Source organism: Littorina saxatilis, linkage group LG5 (genome assembly GCF_037325665.1).
Source record: "Littorina saxatilis isolate snail1 linkage group LG5, US_GU_Lsax_2.0, whole genome shotgun sequence".
Taxonomy (NCBI): Eukaryota; Metazoa; Mollusca; class Gastropoda; order Littorinimorpha; family Littorinidae; genus Littorina; species Littorina saxatilis.
In genome coordinates, this window is record NC_090249.1 from 36,113,069 (window position 1) to 36,139,132 (window position 26,064).

A 26,064-nucleotide genomic window follows, 5' to 3' on the forward strand; every position below is an offset into this window, starting at 1 on the left:
ATGACAGTCCGTGCAGGTTTATTAGAAAAGCTCAGGGAGAAAAACAAACAAAAGGAAAATGAAGGAGGAAGGAAAGAAGAAGGGATTTGATTCTAACACACTCCGATTTTTGTTCCCTGTGCAGAGCTGCAGTTTTGAAGTCTTTCTAATAATGAAACAAATTCAACAGTTGTACAAGCCTTGCATGCACATATCAAGTCTAGTCTTCGTCTCGTTCGCACACTGTCATGAAGCGTTTGGTACGTGGTGCAGCAGTCAGGTACCGCATGGGTCCTGCACCTCCGCTTTCGGCCCAGCTCGGTCTGTCCATCGATGAGTAAAACACATCGGCCCCTTACATGTCAAGTAATGAAGCATTGTACCCTTACACTCAGAGGAAAGTAGCAAGGGAAGACTCTGACCTTTCAGGGCGATTTCAAAGTCGATGGAAGATTGTCCTGGGAAGCATGGCGTCACGTCGAAGGCGTTAGCTTGCGCAGAATCCTGATCAAAGTCGTGAATCTCATACTGCTGGTCCAGAGTTCCCTGCATAAATGTGTATACAGTTTGCATTGATCGTGTTTATGTGTGTGAAGGGTCTGTTGGACTAAACTAACCTGAAATGTACATACATTTCAATAACGTTTACGGCACACACGCGCACACACACACACCAGGGGCGGATCAGTTCATTTTATGGGGGGGGGTTCCAAAAGTATATTGTGAAGATATGGGTGTGAAGGCGCGAAGCGCCGAGCCGATGGCGCGAAGCCCCTAGCTTGCTAGGGGGGTCCGGGGGCATGCCCCCCCGGAAAATTTTGAAACAAGAAGGGCAAAGCCCATACGACTCACATGCTTGACCTTGACCTTTACATGACCTTGACCTTCAGGGTCAAGGTCAAATAACTAAACCTAGCAATGACATCATACACTAAGAACTGCTTTACACATTTTTCCTACCAAAATACATGTGACCTTGACCCAAGGTCAAGGTAATCCAAGGTCATGCAACACAAAGCTGTTAATTCAAGACATAGGAAGTACAATGGTGCTTATTGGCTCTTTCTACCATGAGATATGGTCACTTTTAGTGGTTCACTACCTTATTTTGGTCACATTTCATAAGGGTCAAAGTGACCTTGACCTTGATCATATGTGACCAAATGTGTCTTATGATGAAAGCATAACATGTGCCCCACATAATTTTTAAGTTTGAAACAGTTATCTTCCATAGTTCAGGGTCAAGGTCACTTCAAAATATGTATACAATCCAACTTTGAAGAGCTCCTGTGACCTTGACGCAAGGTAAACCAAACTGGTATCAAAAGATGGGGCTTACTTTGCCCTATATATCATATACAGGTGAGGTATTCAATCTCAAAAACTTCAGAGAAAATGGGAAAAATGTGAAAAATAGCTGTTTTTTAGACAACATTTATGGCCCCTGCGACCTTGACCTTGAAGCAAGGTCAAGATGCTATGTATGTTTTTTGGGGCCTTGTCATCATACACCATCTTGCCAAATTTGGTACTGATAGACTGAATAGTGTCCAAGAAATATCCAACGTTAAAGTTTTCCGGACGGACGGACGACTCGGGTGAGTACATAGACTCACTTTTGCTTCGCATGCGAGTCAAAAAATGATGCAAAATGGTGCATTCTGGTGCATTCTGAGGATGATCATTACCAGTTTCAGGCAGCAGATTTTGTCACTGATTAATGCCCCCAAAAAACACAATTTTTTTTGTTTTGTTTTTGGCTGGGGGGGGGGGGTTTCCGGAAACCCCAGAAACCCCCCCCCCCACCCTCGTCCGCCCCTGCACACACACACACACACACACACATAAACACACACTCATACACACACGCACACACTCACACACACGCACGCGCACACACACACACACACCACACACACACACACACACACACACACACACGCACATACACACACACACACACACACACACACACACATTAACACTCGCGCGCACACACATAAACACTCACGCATACACACACACACACACACACATGCACGCACGCACACACACATGCACGCACGCCACACACACATGGACACACAAACACACATACACACTCACTCACGCACACACACACACACACACACACACACACACACACACACACACACACACACACACACACACACACACACACACACACACACACACACACACACGCATTGGGAGAGACAGAAGGTCAGACATGAACATACAGACACAAAAAAACGGAGACATAAACAGATAATGAGATAGAAAATTTCGATCGAGGATCACAATTCGTTTGTAGACACACAAAAACCAGCGTCTCAACACGGACAATGATTACTAACGGTTTCCCACATCATGATCCTCATCGGAATGGCTTTGATACTATTGTAGTCGCTGTCAGACCCTCTGTCTGTGATGTCATCCGCACCCTGTTGAACAAGAAAGGCAAATGATCAAACGACTCACTTTCGTCGTATGTAATACGATTCAGACATTACATGACCCAAATTTGACCCCGCTTGATTTAAAGATTGAGAAGAGATGGAAGTCACTAAATTTTGGGAGTGTGAACAGTTTCAACGCGTATACCTGCTTGAAAAATGTTCCAGACAATCATACATTTTTTCATTATTTTCCCAAACCTCGACTCTGCTGTGTCGTTGAAATTCTACTGGCGTCAACCAGGTTTTGCGTAATGCCTGGAGGTGACCAAACTCTGGAACCGGTCAAGGACATTATATTTCCTACTTTTTGACACGAACTCGACCCTAATGTGACCTTGAAATTGAACGAAGATTAACCAGACTTGCGTCATGTATGCATGCCAAGCAAACCATCGAAGTCTGAGCAGTTTCAACCGGCCCCCGTAGCGCAGTGGTTAGCGCATCGGGCTGCGGGCCGGGAGGTCGTGGGTTCGAATCCCATCAGGGTGGAAGTGATATGGTTCCTATGGGAAGGCTGGGATCACACAGCCGAGTGTCATTCACTTAACGAATGCGACTTTGAGGGTGCTCAGGTAATGTATACCTGACCAACACCGCAGGTGCGGCAGTTCTCGGGCCTGGTTGACGCCAGGATATATTATGACAGTAAGCGTAGAGTGCTGCCCTGTCACGTAGTCTCAAACCAAATTGGAAATCCAAAGCATCATCATTATAATCATCCTCATCTCATTAATCATCCAAAATATAAATTGTCCTTGCTCTTGTGGCCCTTCATGCCCGGAGCTCTCATGGTGACCTTGGTCTCAGTGTTCCTGTTCGATCCTTCCCTGAATAGTAGTTCTGCTGTCAGTCTTCAACGTGTGACGTTCTGGGGGGTCGACGGAGGGACGTGGTGGCGGTCTGCTCTCTGGAGGGGACGCTCACTCGGTCTGGCTCCGCGACTTAAAAGTCAATGTCGTTAGTAGGGGGCATAGTAGGTAGTGGGCTGCGTCCGTTAGCTCGGGACAGACCCACTACTGAACACCGTCGAAGTGACTCAGCAGAAGTGCAGTGTCATCTTCCGAGGGTAGCCTACCGTAGCGACCCGACATCCCCCCCTGGAGCGTCTGTAAAATCGACAAATCTGGCAGCGGAACGAAGCAGAGACGGGGCGGTGTGAGAGCACAACGGGACAAGGAACAGGTGTAAAGACGAAAAAAGAAAAAGTCTGAGCAGTTTCAAACAGAAATGTCCACTAACTGAAGGAAGTAGACTTCAAAGACGACAATTCACACTCTCTATACTCACCGAAAGGAAGTAGACCTCGTAGACGACGATTCCGTGTCCAGGTATGTTGGTCAGCACGGCCTGAAAAACGTCACACTGCTGACCGCGAGCCAACCTCTGTCCGGCGTAAAGGTAAGTCGTCTCGTTCAGGTTGAAGAACTGCATGGGTTTGCGCATGCCCAGCGTTTGGCGCGTGATGTTGTAGACGGCGTCGAACCCTTTGGAGTCGAGAGGAATGGGGTCCACTGAGCATTCGTTCATGTCCACGGCTATCGTGTATTGTACGCCTGGACACGCCACCACACAAGACAGAAATGTTCAGTGAGTTTCCCGTGCATGGAAAAGCCTAATGCTATATCGTCCATTTTAATCATGAAGACGGCGTCAGCATGCTTTCCCAGCAAAGTTCCAAGAAGCGGTGCAAACTGAGTGGTGTAAAAATCAATTGTAAATCAGAGCGATGACCAGACCAACCTGTAAGTTTTATGTTTAGTTACAGTCATTCCAAGAAGTCAAACAGTATACACGTGGATCTCAAGAACCCGTCAGAAAATACATGAACTGTCTCCGACGGTTATACACGACATGAAATGTTCAGGGAATTCGTCAATTTACTTAATTGAGTTGAACCAGGGGCGGATCACATCATTTTTAAGGGGGGGTTCCACATTTCTGTTAGGGACAATTCGACGACGCGAAGCGTTTAACAGAGGGCGCGAAGCGTTCGAACCTACTACATGAAAATGTTGATAAAAATCAAGGAAAACGGAGCAATCTGGTGCAATCTGAGCCATCAGTTTTTCTTTGTTTTCAAATTTATTTATTTGTCCTTATTTTTTTCTTTATTTTTTCGGCTGGGGGGGGGGGGGGGGGGGTCCGGAAACCCCGGAAACCCCCCTAGATCCTCCCCTGTGAACGCATACGTAAATAATTATTCAAACATTCAATTTGATGGCAACTATTTCATCGTATATTAAAAGCGAATTATGAAAATATCTTACCAACTCCATAGTCATGAATGACGCGGAAAGGACCGCTGGACATACTAAAGTCAGCGGACACACCTGCTGGCACCGTCCTCTCGTCAAACCGCACCAGTTGAAGGTCATAGTCATACCAGATCTGTAGCAACGACCCACACAATTAACAAAAGTCAGAGATAATAGGTTAACCAAAATCCTCACAGAGGCTTAATCGACTAATGTATTATTTTTTTTAATTTTAGAGAAATCGTTCGTTGTTCACGTGTGTGAAGTACATGTACGTATAGCTGCGGCTGTTTATTGTTTTTGGGAATTATTGTATACTTGTTCGGTTTACTTCAATTTTATTTTATTTTACTAAATATCACACTTAATTGTTCATTTTTGTAGGTTTCTTTAACTTTTAACGTCATTTCATGTTTGCCCCATCATTACAAAAAAAATAAATAAGCAAGATTAATACATGCACGAACAATAAATACACAAGAAATAAAATATTTGACTCCTGTACAGAAGATAAATTCAGATACTGACGTCAGACTCGGAGATCATCGGAAAATCTCCGTCATCATTTCCAGGATTGGAGATCTCTTCTCTGTAGTAGAAATGGTTGTTGATCATTGGTGGTTTTCTTGTCGGCTTTCGGAACAGGCAGTAAACACCGGGCGGAGTCTGAAATAAGAAAAATCTTGAATGTTTGCAAAAGGTGTTTTTATATTTAGTCAAGTTTTGACAAAATATTTTAACATCGAGGGGGAATCGAAACGAGGGTCGTGGTGTATGTGCGTGTGTGCGTGTGTGCGTGTGTGCGTGTGTGTGTGTGTCTGTGTGTGTGTGTAGAGCGATTCACACTAAACTACTGGACCGATCTTTATGAAATTTGACATGAGAGTTCCTGGGTATGAAATCCCCGAACGTTTTTTTCATTTTTTTGATAAATGTCTTTGATGACGTCATATCCGGCTTTTCGTGAAAGTTGAGGCGGCACTGTCACGCTCTCATTTTTTAACGAAATTGGTTGAAATTTTGGTCAAGTAATCTCCGACCAAGCCCGGACTTTGGTATTGCATTTCAGCTTGGTGGCTTAAAAATTAATCAATGACTTTGGTCATTAAAAATCTGAAAATTGTAAAAAAAAATAAAAATTTATAAAACGATCCAAATTTACGTTTATCTTATTTTCCATCATTTGCTGATTCCAAAAACATATAAATATGTTATATTCGGATTAAAAACAAGCTCTGAAAATTAAATATATAAACATTATTATCAAAATTAAATTGTCCAAATCAATTCAAAAACACTTTCATCTTATTCATTGTCGGTTCCTGATTCCACAAACATATAGATATGATATGTTTGGATTAAAAACACGCTCAGAAAGTTAAAACAAAGAGAGGTACAGAAAAGCGTGCTATCCTTCTTAGCGCAACTACTACCCCGCTCTTCTTGTCAATTTCACTGCCTTTGCCATGAGCGGTGGACTGACGATGCTACGAGTATACGGTCTTGCTGAAAAATGGCAGCTACTTGACTAAATATTGTATTTTCGCCTTACGCGACTTGTTTTCACATGCCATAATATTATATGACAAACGTATAGCTCACTTGTTGTTCTTAAAAAAGAACAAGTCGCGTAAGGCGAAAATACAATATTTAGTCTAGTAGCTGTCGAACTCACAGAATGAAACTGAACGCAATGCCATTTTTCAGCAAGACCGTATACTCGTAGCATCGTCAGTCCACCGCTCATGGCAAAGGCAGTGAAATTGAAAAGAAGAGCGGGGTAGTAGTTGCGCTAAGAAGGATAGCACGCTTTTCTGTACCTCTCTTTGTTTTAACTTTCTGAGCGTGTTTTTAATCCAAACATATCATATCTATATGTTTTTGGAATCAGGAACCGACAAGGAATAAGATGAAAGTGTTTTTAAATTGATTTCGACAATTTAATTTTGATAATATTTTTTATATATTTAATTTTCAGAGCTTGTTTTTAATCCGAATATAACATATTTATATGTTTTTGGAATCAGCAAATGATGGAGAATAAGATAAACGTAAATTTGGATCGTTTTATAACATTTTTATTTTTTTTTACAATTTTCAGATTTTTAATGACCAAAGTCATTAATTAATTTTTAAGCCACCAAGCTGAAATGCAATACCGAAGTCCGGGCTTCGTCGAAGATTACTTGACCAAAATTTCAACCAATTTGGTTAAAAAATGAGGGCGTGACAGTGCCGCCTCAACTTTCACGAAAAGCCGGATATGACGTCATCAAAGACATTTATCAAAAAAATGAAAAAAACGTTCGGGGATTTCATACCCAGGAACTCTCATGTCAAATTTCATAAAGATCGGTCCAGTAGTTTAGTGTGAATCGCTCTACACACACACACGGACAGACACACACACACACACACGCACATACACTACGACCCTCATCTCGATTCCCCCTCGATGTTAAAATATTTAGTCAAAACTTGACTAAATATAAAAACAAGAATTGACCGATATTTCTGTTGGGAAAGAATAGTACAAGTGTACGTAATAAAGGTCGGTACTTGTTAAGAAAAAAATACATATTGGAATCTATTCATATATGAAAAACGTAGATTATATGTCCGTCCGTCCGTCTGTCTGTCTGTCTGTCTATCTGTTCGCTATCAAAATCTCATCGAGATGACCCACATCGCGGACAGAATTGGTTGCTGTAGTCAGAAGAACTCCGGGGAACAAATCTGGCGGGAGCAGGTCTGGGAGAATGGTCTAATTAATGTTATCAACACAAGTTACATTCTGATAAGCATTGCTCCACGGCTATTGCCAGTTGTCTCTCTGACCGGACGCTACAGTCCTACGCGAATCTATTAAAACTAGGAATACAGAGTTATCTCCCATATGTTTTTCGCGAGTACTGATCTAAATTTGAGATCAGTGTTCGCGAGACGAAAATGATTGCAGATTGGCCGACTTCGACAGTGATCTCCGTTCTGTTCTTCACAGTTATGATAAAGACATCGTTCTAAGGTCAAAACAAGTCGACATTTTGGGACTGCTGCCGGAAGGAGACCGTAATACACTCTTCAAAAAAAGTTAAGGATCGGTTGAAAAAACGGATCTAATTATAAAAAATTGCCACAAAATTAAACATCAACATGATAATTAAAAGATTAATGTGTTTGAATTAACAAATGAACAATGAGTCTTGAACTAGAATTTTGTTTGGCAGGCAGAGTTATTTCCCTTTGTGGGACTTCTCAAAAGCTTCTGCATTTTGTAAGAACAAGAAGAGCAAACGCTCGATCGAGTCACTTTCGCAGTTCTGAATATTATATGAGGCATCAGATGGACAGGAAGAAATTGCTATTCACAACACAATGAGTCACGTTCACATAAAATTTGAGCCCGGTCACTTTTATAGTTTCCGAGAAAAGCCCAACGTTAAGTTGTGTGTTGCCGAACAGAAAAGGCTAGTTATCTCCCTTGTTTTTCTGATAACGTTCGTAAAAGGCTACAGATGTAAATACTTTGATGTAAAGAATAATCCTACAAAGTTTCAATCACATCCGATGAACTTTGTCAAAGATATAAAATGTCTAATTTTTCCTTTGACGCTGACCTGTGACCTTGAAAAAGGTCAAAGGTCAACGAAACCATCGTTAAAGTGTAGAGGTCATTGGAGGTCACGACTAAACAAAATATGAGCCCGATCGCTTTGATAGTTTCCGAGAAAAGTCCAACGTTAAGGTGGTGTCTACGGACGGCCGGCCGGACGGCCGGCCGGACAGACTAACACTGACCGATTACATAGAGTCACTTTTTCTCAAGTGACTCAAAAAGGGTGTTTTTATAGCCCCATGAAATTTGCGGAACGCATGCCAGGGCAAAAGGTTGTGATGCACGTGCTACAACAGGGTCCTGGCTATGAACATCGCTCACCAGCTTGTGTTTAAAGGTTGACACGCTGACACAATTATGCACAGTAGCAACATGCCCCCACGAAGAAAACTGAGCGATTTGGATAGAGGAAGGGCAATAGGATGGATACAAGACGGTGTTGCTGCCAGGAAAGTGGCCCAGAGGCTTGCAGTGGCTCTTTCTGTCATCATCAGACTAAAACAGAGATTCCAAGCAACTGGAAGAGTGCAGGAGCGACAACGTTCTGGTCGGCCCAGAGTCACCCCACAAAGAGTGGATCGCTTCATTCGACAGAGGCAGGCCATGCAACAAAGAATGGCTACGGCAAACAACATTAGGCAACGCCTACAAGCTACCACCAACACTGCTGTTAGTGGTCAGACGATCCGAAACCGCTTACACAACTTTGGCTTGCGTGCAAGGCGTCCAGTCCGAGGAACAACCCTGACTGCTAATCACCGAGCAGTTCGCCGAGCCTGGTGCACTCAACATGTGAGATGGCAACGTCAGCAGTGGGCTCATGTGTTGTTTACAGATGAGTCCCGCGTTTGCTTGGAACCTGCTGATGGTCGCATCCGAGTGTGGAGGCGTCGCGGAGAGCGCTTCGCAGAAGGCGCTGTTCTGGAACGACAGCGTTTTGGCGGAGGCTCTGTGATGGTCTGGGGAGGGATCAGCACACGTCTAAGGACACCGCTGCACCCTGTAGTGGGCAACTTGACCGGTGTCCGCTACCAGAATGAGATCCTGCAACCCCTGGTCGTTCCAGCCCTCCAAGCGATCGGCCCTCGTGCGATTCTTCAGGATGACAACGCACCACCCCATCGCTCTGCAGCTGTAAACACCTTCATCCAGCAGGCCAGGGTCAACAGGATGCTGTGGCCAGCAAACAGCCCGGACCTGAACCCCATAGAGCACATGTGGGACGAGCTTTGTCGTCGGGTAAAGCAACATCACCCTCCTCCTGCCAATCTGGGTCAACTGCTGCAATGGCTCCTGCAGGAGTGGAATGGAGTTCCCAGGGCATTCATATGCAACCTGATCCACTCCATGCACCAACGATGTGTTGAATGCCTGGCACACAACGGAGGGCACACGCGTTATTGACACTGATTCACATTGTTGTGAATTCCATTTTCGAGGGTTGTCACGTTTGACACACTCTAGCTAAATTGTCGCTGCCGCGTTCGATCTTTGCTTTGTTTGTCATTGTTCCTTGGTTGTTCAATAGGGCTTCGTCGAAGAGTACTTGACCAAAATTTCAACCAATTTGGTTAAAAAATGAGGGCGTGACAGTGCCGCCTCAACTTTCACGAAAAGCTGGATATGACGTCATCAAAGACATTTATCAAAAAAATGAAAAAAACGTTCGGGGATTTCATACCCAGGAACTCTCATGTCAAATTTCATAAAGATCGGTCCAGTAGTTTAGTGTGAATCGCTCTACACACACACACACACAGACAGACAGACACACACACACACACGCACATACACCACGACCCTCGTTTCGATTCCCCCTCGATGTTAAAATATTTAGTCAAAACTTGACTAAATATAAAAACAAGAATTGACCGATATTTCTGTTGGGAAAGAATAGTACAAGTGTACGTAATAAAGGTCGGTACTTGTTAAGAAAAAAATACATATTGGAATCTATTCATATATGAAAAACGTAGATTATATGTCCGTCCGTCCGTCTGTCTGTCTGTCTGTCTATCTGTTCGCTATCAAAATCTCATCGAGATGACCCACATCGCGGACAGAATTGGTTGCTGTAGTCAGAAGAACTCCGGGGAACAAATCTGGCGGGAGCAGGTCTGGGAGAATGGTCTAATTAATGTTATCAACACAAGTTACATTCTGATAATCATCGCTCCAGGGCTATTGCCAGTTGTCTCTCTGACCGGACGCTACAGTCCTACGCGAATCTATTAAAACAAGAATACAGAGTTATCTCCCATATGTTTTTCGCGAGCACTGATCTAAATTTGAGGTCAGTGTTCGCGAGACGAAAATGATTGCAGATTGGCCGACTTCGACAGTGATCTCCGTTCTGTTCTTCACAGTTATGATAAAGACATCGCTCTAAGGTCAAAACAAGTGGAAATTTTGGGACTGCTGCCGGAAGGAGACCGTAATACACTCTTCATAAAAATTTAAGGATCGGTTGAAAAAACGGACCTAATTATAAAAAATTACCAAAAATTAAACATCAACATAATAATTAAAAGATTAATGTGTTTGATTTAACAAATGAACAATTAGTCTTGACCTAGAATTTTGTTAGGCAGGCAGAGTTTTTTCCCTTTGTGGGACTTCTCAAAAGCTTCTGCATTTTGGAAGAACAAGAAGAGCAAACGCTCGATCGAGTCACTTTCGCAGTTCTGAATATTATATGAGGCATCAGATGGACAGGAAGAAATTGCTATTCACAACACAATGAGTCACGTTCACATAAAATTTGAGCCCGGTCACTTTTATAGTTTCCGAGAAAAGCCCAACGTTAAGTTGTGTGTTGCCGAACAGAAAAGGCTAGTTATCTCCCTTGTTTTTCTGATAACGTTCGTAAAAGGCTACAGATGTAAATACTTTGATGTAAAGAATAATCCTACAAAGTTTCAATCACATCCGATGAACTTTGTCAAAGATATAAAATGTCTAATTTTTCCTTTGACGCTGACCTGTGACCTTGAAAAAGGTCAAAGGTCAACGAAACCATCGTTAAAGTGTAGAGGTCATTGGAGGTCACGACTAAACAAAATATGAGCCCGATCGCTTTGATAGTTTCCGAGAAAAGTCCAACGTTAAGGTGGTGTCTACGGACGGCCGGCCGGACGGCCGGCCGGACAGACTAACACTGACCGATTACATAGAGTCACTTTTTCTCAAGTGACTCAAAAAGGGTGTTTTTATAGCCCCATGAAATTTGCGGAACGCATGCCAGGGCAAAAGGTTGTGATGCACGTGCTACAACAGGGTCCTGGCTATGAACATCGCTCACCAGCTTGTGTTTAAAGGTTGACACGCTGACACAAGTATGCACAGTAGCAACATGCCCCCACGAAGAAAACTGAGCGATTTGGATAGAGGAAGGGCAATAGGATGGATACAAGACGGTGTTGCTGCCAGGAAAGTGGCCCAGAGGCTTGCAGTGGCTCTTTCTGTCATCATCAGACTAAAACAGAGATTCCAAGCAACTGGAAGAGTGCAGGAGCGACAACGTTCTGGTCGGCCCAGAGTCACCCCACAAAGAGTGGATCGCTTCATTCGATCAGAGGCAGGCCATGCAACAAAGAATGGCTACGGCAAACAACATTAGGCAACGCCTACAAGCTACCACCAACACTGTTGTTAGTGGTCAGACGATCCGAAACCGCTTACACAACTTTGGCTTGCGTACAAGGCGTCCAGTCCGAGGAACAACCCTGACTGCTAATCACCGAGCAGCTCGCCAATCCTGGTGCACTCAACATGTGAGATGGCAACGTCAGCAGTGGGCTCATGTGTTGTTTACAGATGAGTCCCGCGTTTGCTTGGAACCTGCTGATGGTCGCATCCGAGTGTGGAGGCGTCGCGGAGAGCGCTTCGCAGAAGGCGCTGTTCTGGAACGACAGCGTTTTGGCGGAGGCTCTGTGATGGTCTGGGGAGGGATCAGCACACGTCTAAGGACACCGCTGTACCCTGTAGTGGGCAACTTGACCGGTGTCCGCTACCAGAATGAGATCCTGCAACCCCTGGTCGTTCCAGCCCTCCAAGCGATCGGCCCTCGTGCGATTCTTCAGGATGACAACGCACCTTCCCATCGCTCTGCAGCTGTAAACACCTTCATCCAGCAGGCCAGGGTCAACGGGATGCTGTGGCCAGCCAACAGCCCGGACCTGAACCCCATAGAGCACATGTGGGACGAGCGTTGTCGTCGGGTACAGCAACATCACCCTCCTCCTGCCAATCTGGGTCAACTGCTGCAATGGCTCCAGCAGGAGTGGAATGGAGTTCCCAGAGCATTCATATACAACCTGATCCACTCCATGCACCAACGATGCGTTGAATGCCTGGCACACAACGGAGGGCACACGCGTTATTGACACTGATTCACATTGTTGTGAATTCCATTTTCGAGGGTTGTCACGTTTGACACACTCTAGCTAAATTGTCGCTGCCGCGTTCGATCTTTGCTTTGTTTGTCATTACTCCTTGGTTGTTCAATTATATAATTTTTTAAAAATGAAAGAATTCGGTCTTGTCTGTTTTGTGTGGCGTGCTTGTAAAAAAGTGATCCTTAACTTTTTTTGAAGAGTGTATATGGTTTCATCACTGTCAACTGGTTACAGAAAAAAACGTCTGCTCCAGTGAGCGCCGAAACCAAACGGTTAATTATCACGTGACACTTTTGCCATAAATTATTTAGAGTTGTTTGCACAGTAAATACAGCCGCGAAAAATAGCTCGCCTGAAACTGTCTTACATTATCAATTCCTTTGTAATTTAAAAATTACAAAACACCCTGAAAAATCATTATCGACGATCGCGAATCTGCTTATATCAATAATACATTACAAAAAGCTCTAAATATGTAAACAACAAAATAAAAATAAAAAAAAATAATCGGTTTCCTTGCCAGACTCAAGGCATCCTGTCAGGGAGAAAATGAGCCGAACCCTTTTTGACCTGAGTTCAGGATGCACAAGTTAGTCCTACGCAAGGGAGACTGTCTGTGAGTGCGTGCGTGCGTGTGCGTGTGTGTGTGTGTGTGTGTGTATGTGTGTGCGTGCGTGCGTGCGAGCGTGCGTGCGTGCGAGCGTGCGTGCGTGCGAGCTTGCACTGACTGTCCGTCTGCCGGTTCACTTTTTTGCTCTCGAGTCGTACTTTCTTTCCTTTTTACATTTAGTCAAGTTTTGACTAAATGTTTTAACGTAGAGGGGGGAATCGAGACGAGGGTCGTGGTGTATGTGTGTGTGTGTGTGTGTCTGTCTGTCTGTCTGTGTGTGTGTGTAAAGCGATTCAGACTAAACTACTGGACCGATCTTTATGAAATTTGACATGAGAGTTCCTGGGTATGATATCCTCAGACGTTTTTTTCATTTTTTTGATAAATGTCTTTGATGACGTCATATCCGGCTTTTCGTGAAAGTTGAGGCGGCACTGTCACGCTCTCATTTTTCAACCAAATTAGTTGAAATTTTGGTCAAATAATCTCCGACGAAGCCCGGGGTTCGGTATTGCATTTCAGCTTGGTGGCTTAAAAGTTAATTAATGACTTTGGTCATTAAAAATGAAAATTGTAAAAAAAAACCAAATAATTATAAAACGATCCAAATACGTTCATCTTATTCTCCATCATTTTCTGATTCCAAAAACATATACAGATGTTATATTTGGATTAAAAACAAGCTCTGAAAATTAAAAATATAAAAATTATGATCAAAATTAAATTTTCGAAATAAATTTAAAAACACTTTCATCTTATTCCTTGTCGGTTCCTGATTCCAAAAACATATAGATATGATATGTTTGGATTGAAAACACGCTCAGAAAGTTAAAACGAAGAGTGATACAGAAAAGCGTGCTATCCTTCTCAGCGCAACTACTACCCCGCTCTTCTTGTCAATTTCACTGCCTTTGCCATGAGCGGTGGACTGACGATGCTACGAGTATACGGTCTTGCTGCGTTGCATTGCGTTCAGTTTCATTCTGTGAGTTCAACAGCTAATTGACTAAATGTTGTATTTTCGCCTTACGCGACTTGTTCTTTGCTGTATTTCTGTATTTGTTCACCTCAAAGATGGTCTCTGGGTCGTTGACGTAGGGCTCAAAGTTGACGTACTCGTAGATGTGATGAAAGATGCTGGTGGAGCCGGTCTTGTTGTGGCTGATGCCCGTGATTTCAGCTCGGATCGGGATCTGATCCAGCCCGCTTGGTGTCTGCCACCCCGGAACTGGTGAAAACAACGCGACAATCTCAACAACGGAACTGGCTGTGGTTTTACTGGGAAGTTATTCAACATTGATTCATTGATTGATTTGTTGATTGATTGATTGATTGATTGATGCTTGATTGATTGATTGATTGATTAATGGATGGATAGATGGATGGATGGATGGATGGATGGATGGATGGATGGATGGATGAGTGGTTGGTCGATCGATCAATTGATTGATTAATTGATTGATTGATTGATTGAGTGATTGATTGATTGATTGATTCCGAAAAGGAAATAATTATTGCTTTCCAAGCTTTCCAAGAAGCGGTGCAAACTGAGTCAAATTGATTGCAAATCAGAGCAATGACCAGAACAAACGGATACACGAACAAAATAGGAAAAGAATAAATCAGTAAGCCGATCTCTCGAGGGCAGTCATAAACAAGTCGCGTAAGGCGAAAATACAACATTTAGTCAAGCTGTCGAACTCACAGAATGAAACTCAACGCACTGCATTTATTCAGCAAGACCGTATTCTCGTAGCATCGTCAGTCCACCGCTCGTGGCAAAGGCAGTGAAATTAACAAGAAGAGCGGGGTAGTAGTTGCGCTGAGAAGGATAGCACGCTTTTCTGTACCTCTCTTCGTTTTAACTTTCTGAGCGTGTTTTTAATCCAAACATATCATATCTTTATGTTTTTGGAATCAGGAACCGACAAGGAATAAGATGAAAGTGTTTTTAAATTGATTTCGAAAATTTTATTTTAATAATAAATTTTTATATTTTTTAATTTTCAGAGCTTGTTTTTAATTCATATATAACATATTTATATGTTTTTGGAATCAGAAAATGGTGAAGAATAAGATGAATGTAAATTTGGATCGTTTTTAAAAAATGTTTTTTTTTACAATTTTCAGATATTTAATGACCAAAGTCATCAATTAATTTTTAAGCCACCAAGCTGAAATACAATACCGAAGTCCGGCCTTTGTCGAAGATTGCTTGGCCAAAATGTCAATCAATTTGATTGAAAAATGAGGGTGTGACAGTGCCGCCTCAACTTTTACAAAAAGCCGGATATGACGTCATCAGAGACATTTATCGAAAAAACGAAAAAAAAGTATGAGGATATCATTCCCAGGAACTCTCATGTAAAATTTCATAAAGATCGGTCCAGTAGTTTAGTCTGAATCGCTCTACACACACACGCGCACAGACAGACAGACACACACACACACACACACACACACACACACACACACACACACACACACACACACACACACACACACACACACACGCACATACACCACGACCCTCGTCTCGATTCCCCCTCTATGTTAAAACATTTAGTCAAAACTTGACTAAATGTAAAAACGCGAACGAATGGGAACACTTTGTCAGCTTTATGTTTGCGCTCTAAACAACAAAGTCAGCCTATTTTCGAGGACAATAATACATACACACAACGCACACACAAACACAAACATGGTGAGACACGACACTTCATATACAACATAAATTGAAAAAATTGAAAGTATAAATAAAAACACTGTTCCACAAATGTGTTAACCGGACAGAATGTACTGTGCAGTACGTGAGTGAACAAATCGCATTTCTTTAATAATGTGCTTAAATAAAATGTGCTAAGTTCAATGAATTCTCGCTTCTTTGTTGATTTTAATAAACTCACGCGTGAAATAGTATTCAAGAGTGAAATTGGCGTTGAGCTGAGGCCAGTAGACACAACTGGAAAACCTGTTAGCCGGGATTCCTCCGATATTTACCTGCCCCTTGTACACCTGAACACCACAAAGCGTACACAAATCAACAAAAAACAAGAGTCAGACCAGTGTGAAGCCAAAATGACGTCATATTGCTACATCAAGGATTCACGATTAGGGCTATAAGCTTAATGAATTATTTTTGTGTGAATCAGAGTATTGTTTGAAAACAACCGATCGAGGCATTACAGAAGAGCGATTTTGATTTGTTTTCTTCTATCCAAAGTCCAAAACTGTCGACCCGTAATGATCTTCGTTTGCTGTTCTTAATTGCCCCAGGCGTTCTTACAAAGAAAAGCTGTTGCAAACAGTTGAAAGTTCTACGCTGGTGCCTGATACCCTTTTTATTGTAGCTCACAGTAATAAAGTTGCAATGCAAACAACATGCTAAAATAAGCAATTTTCTTATATTTGGTCAGCATAATATTAAAAATGGCATAGCTTTTACGCGTTTTTATCGGATTATCGTTCTCCAACCATGCAGTTACTTCGTAAGAAGAAGATCAAAGAACCTAGTTACACTTTGGGGTTAACAAGATACTGGGTAAAAAAAATCGGCGTACCATGTCAAGGTCTGTGAGCTTATATGAGCGCCTACATCAAACATACCTCAGTCCCGTTGATGAAGTTGAGGATTTTGTTGGTGGAGAACAAATGTTGCTGGGAGCCGGGGGCCGAGCTGCCCGTGCTCATTCCAAAGAGCTGAGTGTTGTCATCGGTTGTCAGGTTCGACGTGTAGCAGCTCATAGGTCCTGCAGCCACAAAACAAAATAGGAAACATCCTGACTGACGGGTCTTTACAATACGTAAGCCTACTAAAGCGTCATTCAACCATTTTGGCCTAAAATCACTGTGTGTGTGTGTTTTTACATTTAGTCAAGTTTTGACTAAATGTTTTAACATAGAGGGGGAATCGAGACGAGGGTCGTGGTGTATGTGTGTGTGTGTGTGTGTGTGTGTGTGTGTGTGTGTGTGTGTGTGTGTGTGTGTGTGTGTGTGTGTGTGTGTGTGTCTGTGTGTGTCTGTGTGTGTCTGTGTGTGTCTGTGCGTGTGAGTGTGTAGAGCGATTCAGAGTAAACTACTGGACCGATCTTTATGAAATTTTACATGAGAGTTTCTGGGTATGATATCCCCAAACATTGTTTTTTCATTTTTTCGATAAATGTCTTTGATGACGTCATATCCGGCTTTTTGTAAAAGTTGAGGCGGCACTGTCACACCTTCATTGTTGCAATCAAATTGATTGAAATTTTTGTAAAGCAATCTTCGACAAAGGCCGGACTTCGGTATTGGATTTCAGCATGGAGGCTTAAAAATTAATTAATGACTTTGGTCATTAAAAATCTGAAAATTGTAATTAAAATTAATTTTTTATAAAACGATCCCAAATTACTTTTATTTTATTCTTCATCATTTTCTGATTCCAAAAACATATAAATATGTTATATTCGGATTAAAAGCAAGCTCTGAAAATTAAAAATATAAAAATTATGATTAAAATTAAATTTCCGAAATCGTTTTAAAAACAATTTCATCTTATTCCTTGTCGGTTCCTGATTCCAAAAACATATAGATATGATATGTTTGGATTAAAAACACGCTCAGAAAGTTAAAACGAAGAGAGGTACAGTAATTTAAAGCGTGCTATGCAGCACAGCGCAACCGCTACCGCGCTAAACAGGCTCGTCACTTTTACTGCCTTTTGCACTAGCGGCGGACTACGGTCATTGTGAAAAAATGCAGTGCGTTCAGTTTTATTCTGTGAGTTCCACAGCTTGACTAAATGTAGTAATTTCGCCTTACGCGACTTGTTTTTAACTAAGATTGTAAATTGGGTTTCCACTTTAGCAGTTGCATTTTGGTCTAGTTTTCTAAATTAGTTTTAAAGAATCTAAATGGATGCGCCACCGTAGCAGGTACCTTTTGGTCTCATTTTCTCAATTTGTTTTAAAGATTGTAAATGGAGGTTCCACCGTTGAAGTTGCATTAACGTTTGACGGAGATCATCCAAACCTTTATCAGTAATTAAGGACCATGAAAGTCTTAAAGTGAGCAACGGTTGAGTGGTCCAGCAGGCTGCAAACACACAATAAGGTCATGGGGAAAGACAAATTTACTGAGAGAAAAGTCGACATTTTGAATTTCAACTGCGAAATGCCCCCGGTGTGACCATGACAGACGACGGAGGTCAACCAAATTCAGACGATGTGTGAGAATCACAGAAGTTGTAACTTAGGTGAAGACAATTGGCATCATCATCATGTGAAGGTCTTCAGGCTATACAAAGTGGCCAAGATTCAATATTTCACGTATACTTGCATGACAATATATACAAACGTGAAGGCTTGTTTTGGTTATTTTTTCCATATATGTTTATATATATATATATATATATATTTTTTTTTTTATTGCTTAACGCCCAGCCGACCATGAAGGGCCATATCAGGGCGGTGCTGCTTTGACATATCATTTTCGTGCGCCACACACAAGACAGAAGTCGCAGCACATGCTTCATGATCACCCAGTCACATTATTCTGACACCGGACCAACCAGTCCTAGCACTAACCCCATAATGCCAGACGCCAGGCGGAGCAGCCACTAGATTGCCAATTTTAAAGTCTTAGGTATGACCCGGCCGGGGTTCGAACCCACGACCTCCCGATCACGGGGCGGACGCCTTACCACTAGGCCAACCGTGCCGGTCATGACTATATAGCACAAGGGACAAGACACCAAACCTGTAGAAAAAAAACTGATAATTTCAAACAGTGCTGATTTATAACCTACTATAGCAGTCGGGACACGGCTTCGCCCTGGTGTTTCTGATCTCCCCTCTCTCAAAAACTTCCAGAATGTTATTCCAATAAGGATAAGAATAGACGAAAGTGTGTGCAAAAGTTCACCAAGGAAGATAACTCACACCAAAGAGTTACTTCCCTTGGCTCCCAAGTTCATTATCTGAGAAAAAAACACACAATGAATTTGAAAACTAAACGCCAGGTACGACTCTGTGGCTCCTTGGCAGTGTGCATGCATAATATCTTGTTCTTGCCTTTTAACATCTCTGAGGTATAGCGACTGCAGACAGAAAGACACACTTACATCCATTGTTATAATTATATACTATACCAGATTACTCATACCCGCCGTGTCCAGCCCAGTCGAGGAGCTAGGCATGACGTAGAAGACTTCATTTGTGGCGTAGGACATAATGATGGTGGCCTTCTCCCCGTTTTGCATCATCACGATGGCTGCAGAATTAACGCTCTCGTCGGCATATTCCACCGCCTCCACTGTCATGTTCTTGTTGAGGATTTGGGCACGCACCACCGCCTTGAAGGCCGTTGTTGGCAGTATGGGTAAAGCCATTTCTGTTAAACGAGAAAGGCGAAAATGACGCGTTGCTGGAAGAAATTCAATGATAGCGCACATCAGCACGTGCCATCTTTAACCAGAGCCAGTGACTTAAAGGCCGTTGTGGGCAGCGTTGGTAGAGCCATTCCTGTCAATGAAGAAGACGAGACTCACGTTTTTTTGGAAGAAATTCAAAGTTAGCGCACATCAGCACGTGCCATCCTTAACATGCCAGCGACTTAAACTTAAAGGCCGTTGCGGGCAGCATGGGTAAAGCTTTTTTTTGTCAATGAAGAAATACGAGACTGACGCTTTTCTGGAAGAAATTCAATGTCAGCGCACCCTGCACTTGGCATCTTTAACGAGAGCCAGTGCCTTGAAGGCCGTTGTTTGTACTATGGGCAAGGGAATTTCTGTAAGACATTTGGCAAGATTTGTTGAAGGTAAAAACTGTTTCAGAACAGTGATATGTTTCCTTGATAGTCTTAGCTTAGCAGGACAATGGTGAGTCTCAGCTTACACACATGATTTGAAGATTGAACCCACACACATAGCTCATAATTATGCCTTAACAGCATGCAAGAATACATTGTATATGAAAGACGTCTCCCTCGGTGAATTCTCGGAAGATGACTTTCACATTCTTACGTTCTGTCTCGACACAAAAACACAACATACGACCCATCGGCGAAGATGTAACCTAAACATAGAAAAGCGTTGTCAGCAACTGATTTCATGGTCAGCGGAGGATGACTATGAAAAAGGAATTCTCATTGGACTGGATTACTGTGTATTGTCAGAGGTACGATTGGTGATTTTGCAACTGCTGTTGTAGGTGCATGTTTCGCTCGAATTTCAATATCTAAAAATTGCAACGTGTGTAAATCTGGTACGACAAAGCATGCCATGTAGTATTCTCTGTGTAAAAAAAAAAAAAAGCCACCTTATGTTTGGGTCTGATACGACAACACACAAAACTGTTTCATAAGAATGAGTAAAAGTGTATTTCAATTCACTTTATTTATTACTTGCCGACAGAATTGACGCCTTCTCCTGCGTGATTTTTCTGTGTGCATTTTCTCGGATTTTCTGCGCATTTTCAGTGCAGCTTGCATCGGCGTATATTCAGTGTATGCATCACTGGCCAACAATGGTGATAATTTTTGCAGGCCATGAAGCAAAGGTTATCCTTGATAGCTAATTGCAGATAAGTTTGTGAGTAGACAAAGTGTGTTATCGGCTGATCCGGGACAAAAAGTATTATTTATCTGCGCGGCAGCCGCCGTGATATAATGGTGATACGGGTACACAGATTCATCACACATTCTTTTCTTTAGTAAGTTTTATTGGTACTTGGAAGTATGTATACAACACCAAATTGTCTGCGGTTTTTTTTTGTCATGAAAAAATGTGAAGTTCTGCACTATCTGTATAATTTAGGATTACAATGTATGTAAACCGTAGGGGGAGGGGGGGCAGCTTTTAATAATCAGCACGTTTTTAACAACAAAAATCTTTATATTGCAACAACACAAAAAGACTCATTCATGGACAATTAATTTGAAAAAGAATATACAAATATTATCTCTCAAAGATTAAAAACACACCAACAGAAAATGGAGCAATACAAGTCGGACACAGTTACGAAAGAAACGGTAACGAAAAGACGAAGTTTAAAGCATACAAACAAAGGATGGTTGTGCATGAAAAAGTTTAAAGCAGACAAAACATATAAGGCTGGCATTATGCTGGACCGCAACCAACATAGAACATCGTTGTAGTGCTCTACGTACAGCTGTTGAAATTAGAGACTGTTCAAACCCTACCGACCAATAAAACAGAAATCTCCTCAAAATGTCACACCCGGGACAAAATACAAATGCGAGAGAGAGAGAGAGAGAGAGAGAGAGAGAGAGAGAGAGAGAGAGAGAGAGACAGACAGACAGTCAGACAGACAGACAGACAGAGACAAAGAGAGAGACAGGGAGAAACAGAGAGAGTGAGAGAGAGAGAGACAGACAGATAGACAGACAGACAGACAGACAGACAGAGACAAAGAGAGAGATATAGATACAGGGAGAGACAGACAGAGACAGACAGACGGACAGACAGACACAGACAGACAGACAGACAGACAGACGGGATGATGCCTTACTGTTTGGTGACGGATTCTGGTGCACGGTGGCACACTGGTCTTGTGCTGCTGCTAGTCTACAGCCGAAGCACAGCAACGCCAGAAGGGGAAGCTTCTGAAAAGAGTCCACCAGAAATCAGACATGTGTTAGGCGGTCTTCAACAGAGGGGGAAGTTATTTGAATTGAATCGAACTTTATTTACTGACGACGACGAAATAAGCATGCTGACATACTATTTTTTTTTCCTGGTCTTCGCCCATTGACGGAGAACTATACAAAAACACAACATAAGAGAGAGAGAGAGAGAGAGAGAGAGAGAGAGAGAGAGAGAGAGAGAGAGACACACACACACACACACACACACACACACACACACACACACACACACACACACACACACACACACACACACACACAATGACAATGACAATGACAATTCTTTTATATTTAACGAGGGTAGTAGATTAAGCAGTGGTCTGCTTTTTTACATCCAGCCCTCGCCCTGAAGAGGGACTAAGGTGTGCATTAACGCCACCAAAGAGAGACAGAGAGAGAGAGAGAGAGAGAGAGACAGAGAGACAGAGACAGAGACACAGAGAGAGAGCGAGAGAGCGAGAGAGAGAGAGAGAGATGGGGGGAGAGAGAGAGAGATATGGGGGAGAGAACGAGAGAGATGGGGGGAGAGAGAGATGGGGGAGAGAGAGAGAAAAAGAGAGAGTGGGAGAGAGTCAGAGAGAGAGATGTGTCAGAGAGAGAGATGTGTTAGAGAGAGAGAGAGAGAGAGAGAGAGAGAGGGGGGGCGGGGGGGATTGGGAAGAGAGAGATATAGGGGAGATTTTAAAAACAAAAAAAGGCTGGACCGACAAAGAGAAAGAGCGGAGGAGGGGGAGGAGGGGGGGGGGGGGCAGAAGGGTCTTTACCATCATTCTGTGTTATTGAAAGACACTTCTCTATGTAGATTATGATTTGTTGTATTTCAGCTGAGCACAGCTACGGTGCATTAACGCCATCAAAAAGCGGGATTACTTGCATTCGGTTTCTGTCACATGCTTTTTTGGCAATGTCAGCCTAACTGCGTGGCAGATTGAGGCAATTTGGATGTGCTACCTCAGTGAAATCTCCACATAAAATCAATGCTGTCAAATTGGGGGGGGGGGGGGGAGAGGGAGCCAAAAATTGCTGTTCTTTAAAAATTAATAAATATATATACATTTCTTGCCAAAACACTGCCGTCGGACACTTTTCCTATTCTGAAGAAGTCAATCCAAAGACAAACTAAACATTTAGCTTGGGATGGGGCGAGACCAGGTACATATCAAAACGTTCTCGATATGTTTATATTTCCCCAAAATGAAACTTACCTCCATGTTTAGAAGAGGGCGGTTCAGCAGTGACAACTTGTCGTCTGCTAACCGTATCAGATCTGTGCGTTCACGGTTAGAACTGAATGAGAATAAGTGATAAAACGAATATCTCGTAGGGCCACCAGCGACTGATATCACTTATCAGATGGTGCAAGTCGGTGCGCGGGAGCGCGAATGTGTAGAGTGTGTGTTGGCAAACTCACTGACAAAGAGAAGATAGAGAGACAGACTGTCTGACTGACTGACTGACTCAGTGACTGACTGATCTGTAATACATAAGGATAGAGGTTTTAGGCATAGCCTAGTTTTACAACCTGACCTTACTTCATCTAAAATACATTAAAAACAACGTCATAATAGGCCCTACATCCGTTTAATGTATTCATTATATAAACATATAAACAATGCAATGAGATAGCCAGACAGACAGACAAAACAAAAGACAAGCAAATAAACGAATAAACAAACACAAACTTACACTAAGAAACAAACAATCAAACAAACAAACAAGAAGCATGTATAAAATACAAAATAGGAATTTAACACTATGCGCAAATAATTGTCACTTCGGTGGCCCACTGCAGCAACGCTATGCATTGACTCTGTTGTTTTTTGCTTGTATGTTAATTGTGTGACCTGTGTTTCATCTGCCTTGTCTCCACTGATTTCACATAAAGAGCAGGCAATGCAATAAATATACACTACTTCAAAGAATCCCCCGAGGTAAAAGTTATAAAAGGTTGTGAAGCAATTACGCCTTATAATCAGGAGTTCTTTGGGGTACCAAAGAGTCGGTCATTTCAATGCTAACTGTGTGCGAGAATAAGGTGTTTGCACAACTATCATGTTCATGTTAGCCTGCACATGCCACAGGAGGTTACAATTCAAGTTATGAAACACGCTGAGTGATCGTCAAAGTCTTGTCTTTATCAAAGTGGGTAGGGTGATAACAGCCCACTTACATACTACTACATGTATAGTTGGGTCTCTTGTATCTATCTATATATATATATCTATCTATATATATATATATACGACTTGTGTCTGTGTGTGTGTGTGTGTGTGTGTGTTCGCGATGCACGGCCAAAGTTCTCGATGGATCTGCTTCAAATTTGGTGGGCATATTTAGGTAGACCCCGGACACAACCTGGTCGATGAAAATTTTCAACACGTGCTCTCAGCGCGCAGCGCTGAACCGATTTTGGTTTTTCTGTTCATCTTCCCAGATCCATTCCCACTAACTCTTCCTTATCTTCTCCAGTGTTTTGCGTTTATCTCCCTTCCTTCGTGTGGCGTCAATCCATATTCTCGTTACTACGTTACTATTTTTAGAATGTCACAGCACTGTCCAGAACGCTTTACTTGCACCCGTAAGTTGTCCTCACTGTAAAAGTGCAAAGGTCGAATCAATTTATAGCCACGCGAAAAATACACTGTCATCTATCTCTATATATTTATAGACTAGAGGAATACCCGGCTTCGCCGGGGTGAATCGCGAGACAGAGACAGACAGCGTGGCGGTTCATCACAATCACCTTTGAAGGCGAAGTCCTGTCAAACGGGATTGAGAATTTTAGAGCTTATTTCTTAGCCCTATATTATCTGTTATGGCTTCTCAAATGCCAGAACATACAGACAGACAAAAGCCGCTAGACCCCATCACAAACAGAACTCTACAATCCACAGGTGTGCCCACACACACACACACAAACACACACACACACAAACACACAGAGAAGCCGTATATATATATATGTATATCTATATCTATAAATATATAGAGATAGATGACAGTGTATTTTTCGCGTGGTATAAATTGAATCGACCTTTTCACTTTTACAGTAAGGACAACTTACGGGTGCAATCGTGACATTCTAAAAATATTAACGTAGCAACGGGAATATGGATTGACGCCACACGAAGGAAGGGAGATAAACGCTGAAAACACTGGAGAAGATAAGGAAGAGTTACTGGGAAAAACCAAAATCGGTTCAGCGCTGCGCGCTGAGAGCACGTGTTGAAATATCTCATCGATGAGGTTGTGTCCGGGGTCTCTCTGAATAAGCCCACCAAATTTGAAGCAGATCCATCGAGAACTTTGGCCGTGCATCGCGCACAGACAGACAGACACACACACAGACACTAGTCGTATATATATATAGATATGACTAAGTGCCAAAAGGTGCTCACAGAACAGATGACGACTTTGTTTTACAATAAAAATGTTTCGAAAAACGTGTGTCTGCTGAAAATTGGTGTGTGTGTGGATGAATGTGCGCAGAGATAGTGGACATAATTTCGTGTGTCTGACTTGAACGGTTTTGAAGTTATCTTTGTTTAAAGTCAAAAATAACGCCAAAACCGGCCATCTGAAAAAGGACATCGTGATACCTCGTGTTTTGAATATGCCACAGAAAAATAACAAGAAGCACAAATGAATTGCATTTAGTTTGATTGAATGCCTGAAACATCGCTTTACAGACGAGACCAAACGTCAAATCTAAATCTCGAGAGAATTTTTTTTTTTCGATAACCGAATTTTAAGGTGTCGCACGCAAGATGTGTTGTCATCACGGCATACATTTTTCAATCGCAGATATTTACTAAATTTCTTTTTGAAAAACTCTGGAATTGATGTCGACACGTCAAGCGATAACGGTGTATCAAACTGCTGTCTTTCAAGTAATCCAGCAAAGACTGCAGAACTTTTGAACAGCATTTTTGAAAACGATTTGAAAATTTCGTCATATCTTGCGTGCGACAAAATGTTCGGTAATTAACGGTTATTTTCTTTTAAAAACAAAATTTACATGTACAAAGATCTACTTCATCTACGGAACCACGTGACACATTCTGTGTTCAAAATTTGTGAAGAAATCACGAACCACGAATGCGCT

The 26,064-nt window shown here is 42.3% G+C and overlaps 1 protein-coding gene across 1 annotated transcript in view; it reads right to left on the minus strand.

The window, feature by feature from the left end:
* LOC138966997 (uncharacterized) overlaps positions 1 to 23,328 on the minus strand; it is a 34,524-nt gene extending 11,196 nt beyond the window's left edge. Inside the window, exons 1-11 of the mRNA XM_070339414.1 lie at positions 23,165 to 23,328; positions 21,824 to 21,917; positions 19,458 to 19,685; positions 16,923 to 17,065; positions 16,223 to 16,331; positions 14,384 to 14,544; positions 5,222 to 5,359; positions 4,706 to 4,826; positions 3,726 to 3,991; positions 2,337 to 2,423; positions 402 to 525 (exon numbers count right to left, since the gene is read on the minus strand). Coding sequence (XP_070195515.1) covers positions 402 to 525; positions 2,337 to 2,423; positions 3,726 to 3,991; positions 4,706 to 4,826; positions 5,222 to 5,359; positions 14,384 to 14,544; positions 16,223 to 16,331; positions 16,923 to 17,065; positions 19,458 to 19,685; positions 21,824 to 21,917; positions 23,165 to 23,170 — 1,477 coding nt within the window. The 5' untranslated portion in view covers positions 23,171 to 23,328. The remainder of the gene's footprint in view (positions 1 to 401; positions 526 to 2,336; positions 2,424 to 3,725; positions 3,992 to 4,705; positions 4,827 to 5,221; positions 5,360 to 14,383; positions 14,545 to 16,222; positions 16,332 to 16,922; positions 17,066 to 19,457; positions 19,686 to 21,823; positions 21,918 to 23,164) is intronic.
* Between the last annotated feature and the right edge of the window lie 2,736 nt (positions 23,329 to 26,064).